This window comes from Triticum urartu, chromosome 2A, assembly GCF_056163025.1.
Source record: "Triticum urartu cultivar PI428250 chromosome 2A, HENAU_Tu73, whole genome shotgun sequence".
In the NCBI taxonomy this organism is placed as follows: domain Eukaryota; kingdom Viridiplantae; phylum Streptophyta; class Magnoliopsida; order Poales; family Poaceae; genus Triticum; species Triticum urartu.
In genome coordinates, this window is record NC_141874.1 from 596863624 (window position 1) to 596880667 (window position 17044).

The following is a 17044-nucleotide window of genomic DNA, read 5'->3' on the forward strand; positions in this document are numbered from 1 at the left end:
CGGCTGCGCAATGAAACAAACTTGACACCGCCAAACAGTCAAACACTAGACAAAGCTCACCGTAACACGTGCTCAAAACCGCTACTACCAAGGATCGGTATCCTTCAAAACAAGCAACGAGTTAGTACTACGCTGCAAGTTGTGTGGCCGTAATCCTCGGATCTGCGGTAAGCCTGAACAAAGCCCACGTCTGACAACAACATCATTCACAACACTCTAGCTGCTGCAATGGAGTGATCACCCTTTCACCAACCGGAGACAGTAACACACGGGAGAAAAGGAAGAAACCGACCGAGCCCTTTCTTAAGCCTCTTTTTTTTTGACAGGTTCTTTGGCCTACCGGGCACGAGACGAAGGGGCCAAATAATTTTTCCCCGCCTTTACCAAAAAGGTTCCGGCCGAGCACTTGGCCACCGACCACTCACATCGCAACAAACCACACACTAACCTAATCGTTCAGGGCCCATCAACGCTTTAAATCAAAGTGGAAACGCCGGATCAGATTCCTGAAATCTGGAGCCGCGGGCTTGAGATTTGCGCCACAAAACGACGCCCAGTTATCTGCTCTCAACGAATTAAGAAATGCACTTGACACAATCTAAGCCCCCACCCCTTAACATATGATGTGCACTACTGAAAACAAATGAACAAAAATACCCCCTCGATTATTTTTGGCGGTGTTATAGTACGTACGTATTACTATAGATAGAGTACATCTGTTACAGATTTCGACCCTAACAGAAAACGAATGGAATCAAATAAGATATTCCCCCAACAGGCAAAAAAAACAACAGCTGTACACAACCCGTCCCTGCATCTGGCGAGATCTCATCTCGTCTCAGCAAAACCTCGACCCATCCGTCACCACCATGCGGGCCTATATGTCAGTGCCGAAAGGGCCACTCCAACCAGCGACATAAAATTGTCCACCTGGGCCCGCGCCGGGCCCATCCCATCCTGTGAGGTACGGCGTGTCCGTCCCTCACCGCCCCTACACCGAGTCACCGACACCGACCCCGACGACGGCGACGCCGCAACCGAGCCGGGTCATGGGCAGTGATCCGGACTCGGACGACGACTGACTTGTCACTCCAGCGACCTGGGCCGCGCATTGTCAGGCCACGGCGGCGAGGAGGTCGTCACGGGCGCCGCGGCGGCGGAGCAGGTCGTAGGGCGCCCAGAGCGCGTCCAGCGGGCAAGGGCGGCCGGCGTCGAGGCGAAGCCACGGCTTCCCCTTGCCGCTCCAGTGCAGCAGGCTCACCGGCCCCGGGTGCAGCTCCCGGCACTGGCCCGCCACGTTGTCCCCGCCGAGGCCGTGCTGGTTCCACCTGTGCTGCACGGCCTTCACGTCGCCCGCGAACACGAGGAGGAACGGCGGGAGAGACCCCAGCTCGTATATCCTGGCCTCCTGCTTCTGCACGTCCATCCAGTACTCGAGCTTGGCCGTGTACCCGCCGGCCCGCCACCGGTCGAGGTCGATGACCATGACCCCGGTGTTGAAGTAGCAGGGCGCGCGCGTGCGGTTGGCGAAGACGGAGGAGTAGGCGGGGTGGCGCCAGAAGGCGTCGGTGAAGTAGAGGGTGAAGTTGGCGTTGCAGTACTCGGGCGCGGCGAGGGCGGCGCCGGGGCCGAGGTCGGTGGCCCAGAGGCGCGCGACGTCGTCGACGACGAGGAGGTCCGAGTCGAGGTAGAGGACGCGGGGGACTGAGCGGGGGAGGATGTCGGCTAGGTAGATGCGGGCGTAGTTGAGGGGCTGGTCGAGGGCGCGGCGCACGGAGGAGGAGATCTTGCCGCGGACGAGGCGGGCGTCGAAGCGGTGCACGGTGGCGGGGAGCGTGGGGAAGGCGGCGGCGAGCGCGGCGCGGAGCCTGGCGAGGCGGCGCGCGGGGGACGCCGAGGAGGCGACGAAGTGGAAGGCGATGGACTCGGGGCAGGCGGCGTGGCGGAGCACGGAGAGGACGCCCGCGAGGGACCCGCGCAGGTAGGTGCCGTCGAGGGTCATCGCGATGTGGATCGTGGGCGCGCCCGCGCACCCCGCGCCGTTGCGGAACGCCGGCGCCTCCCGGAACTCGGGCAGCTCGGCCGCCGCCGCCGCCGCCGCGGCGGCGGCGAAGAGCAGGAGCGCGGCGAGGAGGCGCATTGCGGGGCGGCGACGGATGGGAGTGTGCGCCGCTTTATTATTCCCCTACCATCCGAGAGAGGGGGGGAAGGTAAAGAATCGGGGGGAGGGGAATGGAATTTGGATGGGCACGGCACCGTCGGCACGGGTAGAGGGGAGATGGGGGGCGATGCAGAGTTAAGAGGCGGAGACGGCGGAGGGGAGGGTACAGGCTGGAAAGAGGGCGACGTGTGAGGTTTCCGCGTGGGTTTTCCGGGGCTTCTCGTTGGGATTTTTTCGAGTTTTTCCGGACGTTGGGCTCTTGGTGGTTACGATTTCGACGGGACGACCGTGGCCAGCCCGTAGGCGTAGTAGTGCGTGATCTTTGCGTGCCAATTCCTATTTGCCGCCTTTAGCGCCTGATTTAGGCCTTCTTTGATTTGGAGAAATTTTGTAGGATTTTCATAGGATAGGACTTCTATAGAAAAAATTCCTTCAGAGCTTTTTGGTTTGTAGGAATGAAATTCTATTTCTATGAAGGAATTCTTCCTATCCTTCACATTTCATAGGAAAAAAAACATTAGCTTAGACTCAATGAAAAAAATTATATGATGTGAATCAAAGGGCATCTCTTTTTCTATTCCTATGCATAGGATTTGAGATGCATGTCATCTCATTTTCTATGACTTTCCTATTCCTATGAACCAAAGAAGGCCTTAGTTTTTTGGGGGGGTAAAAACGATTCTCATTCAAATAAGTTCACCGGAATCGTTACAATATCACGTGGTTGAGCAAACCAAACATATCTACCTATATCCAAAGAAAGGAAAATTTTAGCTAAAGCATCCACTTCATGGTTTCTGCTTCTTCTCTCATGAATGAAAATACAACTCTCAAACTCCTTTGATCTTTCATTGTTTTCTTTAATGATAGCAGCACAACGTCCTGCCTCTCCTGCCTTCACCTCCTTGACGGCTGTAGAACAATCTGAGGACACCAAGACTTTCCAGATTTGAAGATTCAAAGCAAGTGCTAGTGCCTCTCTACATGCAAGTATCTCCAACGTAGGTGCATCCAGAATTCCAAGAAAAGCAATTGACTGCGATCCCATATAAATTCCTTGGTCATCTCGACACACCACAGTTGTGTCCCTCCGTTACCTCTCTTTGATACAGCACCATCAACATTAAACTTACATATACCTTGTGGTGGCCTAACCCATGTCTCTTTCACCAAAATTCTGTTTTGCACTGTTTGTGTGGGCTTCAACTTCTGTTCTATGTTTCCCAGTTTAAGAATATACCTCCTAATGAAGTGATGTGTTGCCAAGGGTGCCTGAAATCATGCTCATAAACAACTTTTCTTCTGGAATACCACACTGCCCAAAGTGTCACAACCATCTTAGTGTATCCCACGTGCGATAACGGGTCCTGCATAGCTGAAATCCATTGCTTTGCATGTGTGTCTGTGACTTCAGTCATCTTCTACACCATCGTCTCATTGGCCAATGCCCATACACATCTTGTTGGAGAGCAGTCCAGAAGAGCATGGCGCCATGAATCAGGAGCCCCGTAAAGAGGGCAGCATGCAGAGTCGGCCATGTTTCTATGCTCTAGTACGTCAAAGGTGGGTATCGAATGTTTAGCCAAGCGCCAAAGAAAGACTTTGAGCTTTGGATGAATCTGGGAGCCCCATAGATTAGTCCATTGCTTTGTCGAGTCCACTGTATTCGAGCTACCAGCATCATGAAACAACCAACCTTCGCGACTGTACTTGGTGTTGATGAGCATCTTATAGGTCGACCGAACTGTAAAGTTACCATTGTTCTCATGTGCCCATGACCAAAAGTCTGTCACGTTCCTTGTATATAAGGGTATGCCAGAATCACTTCTGAATCCATGGGTAAGAAAGTGCCGAACTAGGTCCTCTCTCCATCTAGAGGATGTCTCATCAATCAGTTCTGAGACAAGGAAAAGATTACCATTTGCAGTCGTGATGGGTCTCATTGATCTCTCCCTGGGAAGCCAGTTGTGGTTCCAAATCTCCATGGATGTCCCATCACCAATACGCCGAATCAATCCCTGAACCAGGACGTGCCTTCCTTCCACTATGGCCCTCCAAACTTGCGATGGGTGTGATCCTAGTTGTGCGTGCAGAATAGATGTTCCCGGGAAATATACCACCTTCAGTAGTTTTGCACTCAAGGAATTTGGATTCTCTAACAATCTCCATGCTTGACGAGCTAGAAGCGCTAAATTAAACAATTCAAGGTCCCTGAACCCCATGCCTCCCAAATATTTCAGTTTGGTCATCACATCCGAAGACACCCACACAAATTTCCTCTTCCCTTCTTTTGCTCCCCACCAGAATTTCCTTATCATCATATTCAAGTGTTCGCATATCCCCCGTGGAAGTTTAAAACATCCCATGGAATAAACCGGGATGGCCTGCACAACATACTTTATAAGCACTTCTTTTCCTCCCATAGAAATTAGTTTCTCAAGCCAACCCTGGTTCTTCTTCCAAACTCTATCTTTCAAATATTTGGAAGTGCCATTTTTCGATCTTCCCACATCAGAGGGCATACCCAAATATTTCTCACTAAGAGATTCATTCTGTACATTAAGTAGCATCTTTACTTCCTCCTTCACATTCTGGGGACAACCTTTACTAAAAAATATTGAAGATTTGTCTCTGTTTACCCTTTGACCAGATGCATTACAATAAACATCTAGTAGGTTTGACACTTCCTCCGCCCCTTCTCGACTTGCTTTGAAAAACAACAGGATGTCATCTGCAAAAAGAAGGTGGTTAACCAGTGGTGCCGACTGTGCCACCTGGATGCCCCTGAGCTGCGATGACTGATTGTTGGATTTTAAAAAGCACGAAAGGCCCTCTTGTTGGGGATCGTTGCAGAAATTAAAATTTTCTACGCATCACCAAGATCAATCTATGGAGCTTACTAGCAACGACTGGGGAGTGCATCTTCATACCTTTGAAGATCGTGATGCGGAAGCATTGCAAGAACGCGGTCGGTGGAGTCATACACGAAGCGATTCAGATCGCGGCCGAAACCGATCTAAGCACCGAACAACGGTGCCTCCGCGTTCAACACACGTGCAGCCCGGTGACGTCTCCCGCGCCTTGATCCAGCAAGGAGAGAGGGAGAGGTTGGGGAAGACTCCGTCCAGCAGCAGCACGACGGTGTGGTGGTGGTGGAGGAGCGTGGCACTCCAGGAGGGCTTCGCCAAGCACTGCGAGAGACGAGGAGGGAGAGGGGTAGGGCTGCGCCAAGAGAGAGGGAGAGTCGTGTCTCTGGCAGCCCCAAAACCCCACTATATATAGAGGGAGGGGAGGGGCTGCGCCCCCATCTAGGGTTCCCCCCTAGGGGTGGCGGTCAGCCCTAGATGCATCTAGGGGGCGGCCAGAGGGGGAGAGAGGGGGCGCACCCTAGGTGGGCCTTAGGCCCATCTGAGCCTAGGGTTTCCCCTTCCCTGCGCCTTGGGCTTCTTGTGGGAGGCGCACTAGCCCACCTAGGGGCTGGTCCCTTCCCACACTTGGCCCACGCAGGCCTCCGGGGCTGGTGGCCCCTCCCGGTGGACCCCTGAAACCTTCCGGTGGTCCTGGTACGTTACCGATAACGCCCAGAACACTTCCTTGTCCAAAACGGGACTTCCCATATATAAATCTTTACCTCCGGACCATTTCGGAACTCCTCGTGACGTCCGGGATCTCATCCGGGACTCTGAACAACATCCGGTAACCACGTACGTCTATTACCTATAACCCTAGCATCATCGAACCTTAAGTGTGTAGACCCTACGGGGTCGGGAACTATGCAGACATGACCGAGACATCTCTCCGGCCAATAACCAACAGCGGGATCTGGATACCTATGTTGGCTCCCACATGTTCCACGATGATCTCATCGGATGAACCACGATGTCAAGGATTCAATCAATCCCATATATGATTCCCTTTGTCTGTCGGTATAGTACTTGCCGAGATTCGATCATCGGTATACCGATACCTTGTTCAATCTCGTTACGGCAAGTCTCTTTACTCGTTCTGTAACACATCATCCAGTGACCAACCCCTTAGTCACATTGAGCTCATTATGATGATGTCTTACCGAGTGGGCCCAGAGATACCTCTCCGTCATACGGAGTGACAAATCCCAGTCTCGATTTGTGCCAACCCAACAGATATTTTCGGGAATACCCGTAGTGTACCTTTATAGGCACCCAGTTACGTTGTGACGTTTGGCACACCCAAAGTACTCCTACGGTATCCATGAGTTGCACAATCTCATGGTCTAAGGAAAAGATACTAGACATTAGAAAAGCTTTAGCAGACGAACTACACGATCTTGTGCTAGGCTTAGGATTGGGTCTTGTCCATTACATCATTCTCCTAATGATGTGATCCCGTTATCAATGACATCCAATGTCCATGGTCAGGAAACCGTAACCATCTATTGATCAACGAGCTAGTCAACTAGAGGCTCACTAGGGACATGTTGTGGTCTATGTATTCACACACGTATTACTGTTTTTGGATAATACAATTATAGCATGAACAATAGACAATTATCATGAACAAGGAAATATAACAATAACAATTTTATTATTTCCTCTAGGGCATATTTCCAACAGTCTCCCACTTGCACTAGAGTCAATAACTGTAACGCCCTCGATGCGACTATAGCTCCCACGTGTCGAGGCACGACTTAGAGACATAACCGCATTGAAAGCAATGTCGCAAGTCAGGCAATCATTACAACATCCCATATAATACATAATAAAAGGGGGAGATACATAGTTGGCTTACACTCGCCACGTCACATCAGAGTACATAAAAAAATATCCATCAAACAGACACTCATGGCCCGACTACGGCGCCAAAATGGAAAAGAACCCAACATGCGACAAGGCCCTGAATCAAACCCCAACTAGGCACCACTACTGATCATCGGGAAAGGAAACATAATAACGCTGAGAGTCCTCGTCGAACTCCCACTTGAGCTCGTACTCGTCACCTGGAGCGGAATCACCTGGACCTGCATCTGGAGTTATAGTATCTGTGAGCCACAGGGACTCAGCAATCTCGCACCCTCGCAATCAAGACTATTGAAGCTTATAGGAATGGATAAGGGAAATATATGTGGAGCTGCAGCAAGCGACTATCATATGTGGTGGCTATCTTATTCGCAAGAGAGAGCGAGAGGAGGAGGCAAAGCACGAGCGAGAATCTAGAAGGACAACCTGCGCAAGCATTACTCCAACACCGTGTCCACTTCCCGGACTCCGCCGAGAAGAGGCCATCACGGCAACACACTCAGTTGATTCATTTTAATTAATTAAGGTTCAAGTTATCTACAACCGGACATTAACAAATTCCCATCTGCCCATAACCGCGGGCACGGCTTTCGAAAGTTCAATCCCTGCAGGGGAGTCCCAACTTAGCCCATGACAAGCTCTCACGGTCAACGAAGGAATAGACCTCCACCCGAGACACACCGATCAGACTCGGTAACCCGGTACAACAAGACAATTCGACAGGTTAAAACAAGACCAGCAACACCGCCCGAATGTGCCGACAAATCTTGATAGGAGCTGCACATATCTCTTTCTCAGGGCACACTCAGATGAGCAAGACGACGGGTAGGCCAGCCCAGAGTTGCCCCTGGTAGCCCCGGACATCGCTCGGTTGGACCAACACTCAGAGGAGCACTGGCCCGGGGGGGGGGGTTTAAAATAAGATGACCCTTGAGTCTGCAGAACCCAAGGGAAAGAAAAGGCTAGGTGGCAAATGGTAAAACCAAGGTTGGGCATTGCTGGACAAGCTTTAATCAAGGCGAAATATCAAGGGGTTCCCATTATAACCCAACCGCGTAAGGAACGCAAAAATCCGGGAACATAACACCGATATGACGGAAACTATGGCGGCAAGAGTGGAACAAAACACTAGGCGAGAGGCCGAGCCTTCCACCCTTTACCAAGTATATAGATGCATTAAGATAACATGGCAATATAATGATATCCCCAACAAGTAAATAAATGATGTTCCAACAAGGAACGGCTCCAATCTTCACCTGCAACTAGCAACGCTATAAGAAGGGCTGAGCAAAGCGGTAACATAGCCAATCAACGGTTTGCTAGGTCAAGGTGGGTTAGAGGTTTGACATGGAAATTGGGAGGCTGACAAGCAAAAGTTAGGCATCGTAGCATTGGCATAGCAAGAGCGAGCAAACTAGCATAGCAAAGATAGTAGTGATTTCGAGGGTATGATCATCTTGCCTGCACAGTTGTCAGAGTTGACTGGATCCTCACAAGCAAACTCAACGGGCTCCTCGGTAGCGAACTCGTCTCCCGGCTCTACCCAACAAGACAAACAAGCAACAAGGATACAATCAACCACGTGCAAGACCAAGCATCATGATGAAAAGATGATATGCTATGCGGGATGCGATGCGGGATGCAAAATGCAAGATATGACAGGAAATGCATGAACCTGGCCTCAACTTGGAATTCCAAGGGTGCCACTGGATAGAGGGGATGAAATCGCTTGAAAACGATATAAAGATCATTGGAATCGGAGTTACGGTTTGGAAATGGCAAGCGTTTTAAGATATGACACCGGTCTGCGATTTACAGCAAGTAGGCATCTAAATGCAACGAAAAGAACATGCTACAGCCACCAAACATGACAACAAAATACATGGCAGGGATGCACACAAGATGCTTAACAAAAGACTAGCACTGAGCCACGGCCAATTCATCCATTATGAGGTTCAAACAAGCATGGCAAAAACGCAAATGCAAAACAGATTCCAGACTTACTGAAATTAACACTAGCCTGAAATTTCAGATCACAAAGCCCTCTTCGGAGCAGCAAAACAACATGATCCATGACCTGAACATGACAATTAAGAACATGGCATGGAGCTACTCAACAAGCTTAACAAAAGACCCAAAGTGACCTGGGGCCAAAAGGGTTCACAAAATATATTAACGGGCACACGAACATAGCTAAAATACAATCAGTTTTCAGACTTCGTGAAAACTGAGACATGCTGAAATATAACTCACGAAGGCATGTAAACGAGCTCGATGCACTCACCACGGTGCAATTCATGGAAAGGCAAGCATACAGACATTAAGAAGGCACAAAATACAAGCTAGACATGGCAAGAACAATGGCATAGCATGCACGGATCAACTACAATAACGCCGGCAAAATCGCAAACGAGTTGACGATCTGCCTAGATTCACCATGAAGCAAAAGTAGAGCTTGATTGACTCAGGCTATGGTGCTCCATAATTGAAAATGAAGACATGGATGGATAGAGCATAACATGAATAGCAAAAGTCCCTTACTGATCATCCTCAAAAGAGGCACGGATCATTAGGAAACAAGCTGAACATATGGCATCATGAACTAAAATATCCCAGACTTAGTGAAAACAACTAAGTCCCTGAAAACAGATTTACCGGGTACCTCACTTTGCAAGCTTGCACAAGTCACCACACACATCCTAAAAATGCATGGGTTGCACCTCTGGAAAGAAGACAAAATGCTTAACAAAACATATGAAGGACTCACAGTCATAGCATGCACACATTAATCATGGCAAAAATGACAAAAGTCTAAGATGAACTAGTAGATCTGACAATTAACTCACGAAGCCTCCTTCTAACAGCATTTTGGGCATCAAGATGAACTCAAATGAAAATGATGCGATGGAATGAAATGATGTACTCGTCGAGCCGAACATTTTGATATATTATATGCCCAAATAGGAGCTACGGATGCAAAGTTACGGGCGGTCAAAGTAGGCATAAAAATTAGGGTTCGGGGATAAAAGTCAACCGAGATGATTTTGGATCTGAGATCCAGATCGGGGCTGCACCGAAATCGAGGAACGCCGGGGGAGCACTGTTCGCCGGAGCTTCACCGGAAATGGCGGGGACGGCGGCCGGAGATGGCGGATCCGAGCCCGGGGCGGCGGCGTGGTGCGGCGGCGAGCTTGGACGGGGCGGCACCGGCGAGGTGGTGGCCTGGCGAGGCGGCGGTCGCCGGCCGGCGTCGGGGAGCGGGCTCCGGCGTGGAGCCGCGGCAGCGCGGGCAGCGGAGGACGGCAGCGCGGGGCGGTAGAGGACGGCGGCGGAGATGGGCTCGCGGGGGCCCCTCCTGGGCCTCCCGGGCCGGAACGGCGGCGGCGGCGGCGGCGTTGCCCACGTGGCAAGGCGGGACTGGCGGCGGAGGAATGTCCGGCCGGGTCGGACGTGTCCGGCTCGGCGCGGAGATGTTTTTTTTAGAGCTAGGGTTCGAGGGGGAAGACGAGATCCGAAAATGGAGGGGGTATATATAGGCATAAGTAGGGCTAGGAGAGTCCAAATGAGGTGCGGTTTTCGGCCACGCGATCGTGATCGAACGCTCTAGGACATGGAGCAGAGTTTGGTGGGTTTTGGGCCAAATTTGAGGGGTGTTGGGCTGCAACACACACGAGGCCTTTTCGGTTCCTCAGTTAACCGTTGGAGTATCAAACGAAGTCCAAATGGTACGAAACTTGACAGGCGGTCTACCGGTAGTAAACCAAGGCCGCATGACAAGTCTCGGTCCAATCCGGAAATGTTTAATCCCCACACACGAAAGAAAGCTAGAAATGACCTCCGGATGAGAACGAAGCGCCGGAATGCAAAACGGACAACGGGGAAAATGCTCGAATGCACGAGACGAACACGTATGCAAATGCAATGCACATGATGACATGATATGAGATGCATGAAAACGAAAACAACACACGGAGACAAAACCCGAACCCGAGGAAATAAATATAACTTAACGCCGGAAACGGCAAGAGTTGGATACAAATAGGGAAAGTTATATCTGGGGCGTTACAACACTCCACCACTACGAAAAGATCTCGTCCCGAGATCTAGGACTGAAAGAACTCCGGGTACTCAGAACGGAGGTGATCCTCGCGTTCCCAGGTAGCTTCACGGTCGGAATGGTGAGACCACTTGACTTTGAGAAATTTGATTGACTTGTTGCGAGTCTTGCGTTCAGTCTCTTCAAGAATAGCAACTGGGTGCTCACGATAAGAGAGATCTTCTTGGAGCTCAATATCCTCGAAGTTGACGGTGCGGTCAGGAGACTTGAAGCACTTTCGAAGCTGAGAGACGTGGAACACATCATGAACATTTGCAAAGTTTGAAGGAAGCTCGAGTTGATAGGCGAGGTCGCCTCTCTTGCTGACAATCTTGAAAGGTCCCACGTATCTAGGGGCAAGCTTCCCTTTGATACCGAAGCGACGAGTACCTTTCATAGGAGAGACACGGAGGTAAACATGATCTCCGATCTCGAAAGCCAAATCACGGTGCTTACTATCATAATAGCTCTTTTGGCGGGATTGGGCTGCTTTGAGGTTATCACGAATGACTTTGCACATTTCTTCTGCTTCTGTGATTAAGTCATTACCCAGCAGCTGACGTTCACCGGTTTCAGACCAGTTGAGAGGGGTACGGCACTTCCTGCCATACAGAATTTCAAAAGGGGCCTTGCCCGAACTTGCTTGAAAACTGTTGTTATAGGAGAATTCAGCATAAGGAAGACAATCCTCCCACTTCATGCCGAAGGAGATCACACAAGCCCTGAGCATATCTTCAAGAATTTGGTTGACACGCTCGACTTGACCGCTTGTTTGAGGATGGAAAGCAGTGCTGAAGCGGATGTTTGTGCCCATGGCCTTCTGAAAAGAATCCCAAAACTTGGAGGTAAAGATGCTGCCACGGTCTGAAGAGATCACTTGAGGAATACCGTGCAGAGAGACAATGCGAGAGGTATAGAGTTCCGCCAATTGAGCTGCAGTGATCGACTCTTTGATAGGCAGAAAATGAGCCACTTTGGTGAGCTTGTCGATGACAACAAATATAGCATCATTGCCACGCTTGGACTTTGGGAACCCAGTCACGAAGTCCATTTCAATGTGGTCAAACTTCCATTCTGGAATGGCAAGAGGTTGGAGGAGACCAGCTGGCCTTTGGTGTTCTGCCTTCAGTCTTCTGCAGACATCACATTCATTCACGAATTGAGCGATCTCGCGCTTCATTCGAGTCCACCAATAAGCTTGCTTGAGGTCCTGATACATCTTCGTGCTCCCAGGGTGGATGGAGAGGAGAGAATTGTGAGCCTCGTTCATGATCACTTTACGAAGTTCACCTTTGGGCACAACAATACGATCCTCGAAGAAGAGAGTTTCCTTGTCATCAAGGCGGTAGCACTTGTACTTGGACTGACTCTTGGCAATCCCAAACTTCACCTTTTTCACCATAGCATCAAGAAGCTGGGCTTGGCGAATCTGGTCTTCTAGGGTAGGAGAGACTTGAAGGTTGGCGAGGAAACCTTGAGGAACAACTTGCAGATTCAGCTTGCGGAAAGCTTCACAAAGCTCGGGTTGATAAGGCTTGAGAATCAGACTGTTGCAGTAGGCATTTCTGCTCAAAGCGTCAGCAATCACATTGGCCTTGCCTGGAGTATACTCAATACTCGGATTATACTCTTGAATCATTTCGACCCATCGAGTTTGCCTTAGGTTGAGATTAGGCTGAGTGAAGATGTACTTGAGACTCTTGTGATCAGTGAAAATGTCCACTTTTCTTCCCAATAGAAGATGTCTCCAAGTCAAAAGAGCATGCACAACTGCCGCCAACTCGAGATCATGAGTGGGGTAGTTCTTCTCATTAGGCTTCAACTGGCGAGATGTATAAGCAACAACTTTCTTCTCTTGCATCAAAACTGCGCCAAGACCTTGGAGAGAGGCATCACAAAAGACCTCGTACGGCTTGGATTCATCAGGCGGAGTCAAGACTGGAGCAGTGATCAACTTCTCTTTCAAAGTGTTGAAAGCAATATCACACTCTGGAGACCAAACATACTTGACGTGCTTCTGAAGAAGATTAGAGAGAGGCTTCGCAATCTTGGAAAAGTTTTCAACGAATCTTCGGCAATAGCTTGCGAGACCGAGAAAACTGCGGAGTTGCTTCACATTCTGAGGAGGTTCCCAATTCACAATTGCGAATACCTTCTCGGGATTCACGGAAATGCCCTTGGCAGAGATGATATGACCAAGATAAAGAACCTCATCGAGCCAAAATTCACACTTGGAGAACTTGGCATAGAACTGATGTTCCCTGAGCTTATCAAGAACCAAACGCAAGTGCTTGGCATGATCTTCCTTGTTCTTGGAGAAAACCAGAATGTCATCGAGATAGACCAAAACGAAGTCATTGGTGTAGGCGTTGAAGATGAAGTTCATCATGCGAGAGAACGTCGGAGGAGCGTTGGCGAGGCCAAAAGACATGACAGTGTATTCATATGAACCAAAGCTTGTTCTGAATGCTGTCTTGGGAATATCTTCTTCACGAATGTGAATCTGGTGATAGCCCATACGGAGATCAAGCTTGGAGAATACTTGAGCACCTTTGAGTTGTTCGAACAGCTCATTGATGTTGGGAAGTGGGTATTTGTTCTTGATGGTCTTCTTGTTCACTGGACGGTAATCAACACAAAGTCGGTCCGTTCCATCCTTCTTCTTCACAAAAAGAACACCACAACCCCACGGAGAGGTACTAGGCCGGATGAGACCCAATCTTTCTTGCTCATCGAGTTGCTTCTTCAGCTCCTTCAACTCTTCAGGTCCGAGCTTGTAAGGACGTTTGCACACAGGTTCCGTGCCAGGCTCAAGTTCAATAACGAATTCAACTGGCCGGTGCGGAGGCATTCCTGGGAGCTCTTCTGGAAAGACGTCTTGATATTCGCAAACGACTGGAATTTGCGAGATGGCATCCAATTCACCCTTCTCATTGAGAGAAAATAGACGAATGGTATTATCCCGAGCAGCAAAGATAATTGCATCCTCAGACGAATGAGTCAATAGAATCTGCCTGGCTGCACAATCAAGATGTGCCTTGTGCTTAGAAAGCCAATCCATCCCGAGAATAAGATCAATATCCGAGTTACCAAGCACCATAGGAGAAGAAAGAAACTTGTAGTCACCCAATGTGATAGAAACATCCGGAGCCATCATTTTGGTGTTCATGAACAAACCCGAAGAAGAAACCGCTATCGGCTTAGGCAAATCAATAGTATGAACATCATGCATGGATGCAAAAGGCTTCGACAAAAATGATAAAGATGCACCAGTGTCAAAAAGAACTCTTGCGGGAATGTCATTAACAGGAAGGTTACCCATGATCACATCTGGTGATTCCTCTGCCTGAGCTGCATTCAGCAAGTTGACCTTGGCGGATTTGGGGTTATGCTTGACCACAGCTGTACTTGCCGATTTGACAGGAGGAGGAGGAGGAGGAAGACGCCTCTGGTTGAAACACTTGTTGGCATAGTGACCCTTCTGTTGGCACTTGTTGCACGTGACCTCTGAAAGCGGACGGTGATACGGAGCACTCGATCTTGGAGCTTGAGACGAAGTCTTGTTATGAAAGCCTGGGTTGGGTGGGTGGGAAGAACCACTGCCACCTTTGCTCTTCTGCTGATACGGCTGACGGAACGGAGGAGGAGGAAGCCAGAACTTCTGCTGCTTGGCCACTTGAGTAGAGGAAGAAGGAGTAACATCTCTGACTCGCTTCCTGGAAGCATCACACCTCAACTGAGCAGTCTCTTGCTTCAGTGCCATGTTGTAGAACTCATCGTATCTCAAGGGCTCAAAGAGAACAAGAGCGAGCTGAATATCTTCCCTGAGACCACCCCTGAACTGATATATCATGCTCTTCTCATCAGGCACGTCCTGCTTGGCAAAGCGGGCAAGCTTCTGGAACAATTTGTTGTAGTCATAGACAGACAAAGAGCCTTGCTTCAGATTGCGGAATTCCTCACGCTTGCTTTCAACCACGCTCTGCGGAATGTGATGAGCTCGGAAATCTCGACGGAAATCATCCCAAGTGATAACACATCCACCTCTGGAGTCCTTGTACTGCTGGAACCATTCTGCAGCTTGATCTTTGAGTTGGAAGGAAGCGAACTTGACAAAGTCCTCAGGCCTGACGTTGCTGCACTCGAAATGCTTACACAGATCCACAAGCCAATCGTCAGCATCGGTTGCCTCAACACAATTACTGAAAGTCTTTGGCCCGTTAGCAAGGAACTGGTTGAGTGTAGCAAAGTGACTCTGGTTGCTGCCTTGATTCCCTTGACTGCCTTGATTGCGCTCTTGGATAATTTGCATGATCAGCTGAGTGTTTGCATTGGTTGCGGCCATCACAGCTTGCCATGCCTCTGGAGGAGGTGGAGGCGGTGGCGGATCAGGATTCGGAGTCGTGCGCGTTGGAGGAGCCATCCTGAAGAGGTTGACCACCATTAGCACATTGACAGATAAATATTGAAGCTGAATCCAACGGAATGAAAAATTGCAACATATAGTCTTCACATCCGAACAAAATGAACGAATGCATTCCTCTTCAAATGGTCACATATCCATAAATTGAGAAGCCATGTAGAATTAAGATAGAGAAATAAATCAACAAGGTACGGATCAAGAACGAATAATCAGTAAGAAATCCCAATCTCAAACCAATATCCGTGGAAGAGGAACTAGAGCTACTAGAATTCCCACCTATGAAACTCCCAAACTTTTCCGGTTATGCAATTAGGTGTTGGGGATACAGGGGAAGCATGATATCTCACCCAAACTAGCAAATCCTACATCCAGCTGTATCCATCCTTCAACACATAACCAAGAAAACTTCGGAAACCATCTACCTCAACCTTCGAAAAGCATCCGTTATACAAGTTATGGCGATACTCCCGAACTCCCGCCCCAGTACTGGGTGGCGTCGAGGTTATCTCACCAACGAACTGCATAAAAGAGATTTTCGATGTCGGCGAACATATCTCAAGTATTCCAGAATTGCAACGATAAAATTATGATGACAACACCTCAGAGCTCAACTCCCTGGGACACTTCCACTAAACCCCTGACAGGAGGCACCAAGACAGTATTCTCATCATAAGCCATCGGAACAAATCCAAGATACTCGCGTGATCCTAAATTTTTTTTAGTGAAATTTGAGAAGAGAAGAGTCAAAACTCTACGTCAGGATGCCTTACCAGAGCGATGAGGAGACTGGGAAGTAAAAAGAATTCCTAAACTCTCCGATATATAATTCCTAAGGACTCAAAACATTTTTCTAGACACAACTCGGCTGCTAAGACGATCAAGCAATGGGGCTCCTAAGGTCGGGGAAGGCTCTGATTACCAACTTGTAACGCCCTCGATGCGGCTATAGCTCCCACGTGTTGAGGCACGACTTAGAGACATAACCGCATTGAAAGCAATGTCGCAAGTCAGGCAATCATTACAACATCCCATATAATACATAATAAAAGGGGGAGATACATAGTTGGCTTACACTCGCCACGTCACATCAGAGTACATAAAAAAACATCCATCAAACAGACACTCATGGCCCGACTACGGCGCCAAAATGGAAAAGAACCCAACATGCGACAAGGCCCTGAATTGAACCCCAACTAGGCACCACTACTGATCATCGGGAAAGGAAACATAATAACGCTGAGAGTCCTCGTCGAACTCCCACTTGAGCTCGTACTCGTCACCTGGAGCGGAATCACCTGGACCTGCATCTGGAGTTATAGTATCTGTGAGCCACAGGGACTCAGCAATCTCGCACTCTCGCAATCAAGACTATTTAAGCTTATAGGAATGGATAAGGGAAATATATGTGGAGCTGCAGCAAGCGACTAGCATATGTGGTGGCTATCTTATTCGCAAGAGAGAGCGAGAGGAGGAGGCAAAGCACGAGCGAGAATCTAGAAGGACAACCTGCGCAAGCATTACTCCAACACCGTGTCCACTTCCCGGACTCCGCCGAGAAGAGGCCATCACGGCAACACACTCAGTTGATT

General features: G+C 49.3%; 1 protein-coding gene across 1 annotated transcript; it reads right to left on the minus strand.

The window, feature by feature from the left end:
• Nucleotides 1-644: 644 nt before the first annotated feature.
• Nucleotides 645-2286, minus strand: LOC125539047 (putative galacturonosyltransferase-like 3). The gene has a single exon (XM_048702410.2). It carries the CDS (start codon nucleotides 2138-2140, stop codon nucleotides 1115-1117), a length of 1026 nt encoding a protein of 341 aa, XP_048558367.1. The 5' UTR covers nucleotides 2141-2286; the 3' UTR covers nucleotides 645-1114.
• Between the last annotated feature and the right edge of the window lie 14758 nt (nucleotides 2287-17044).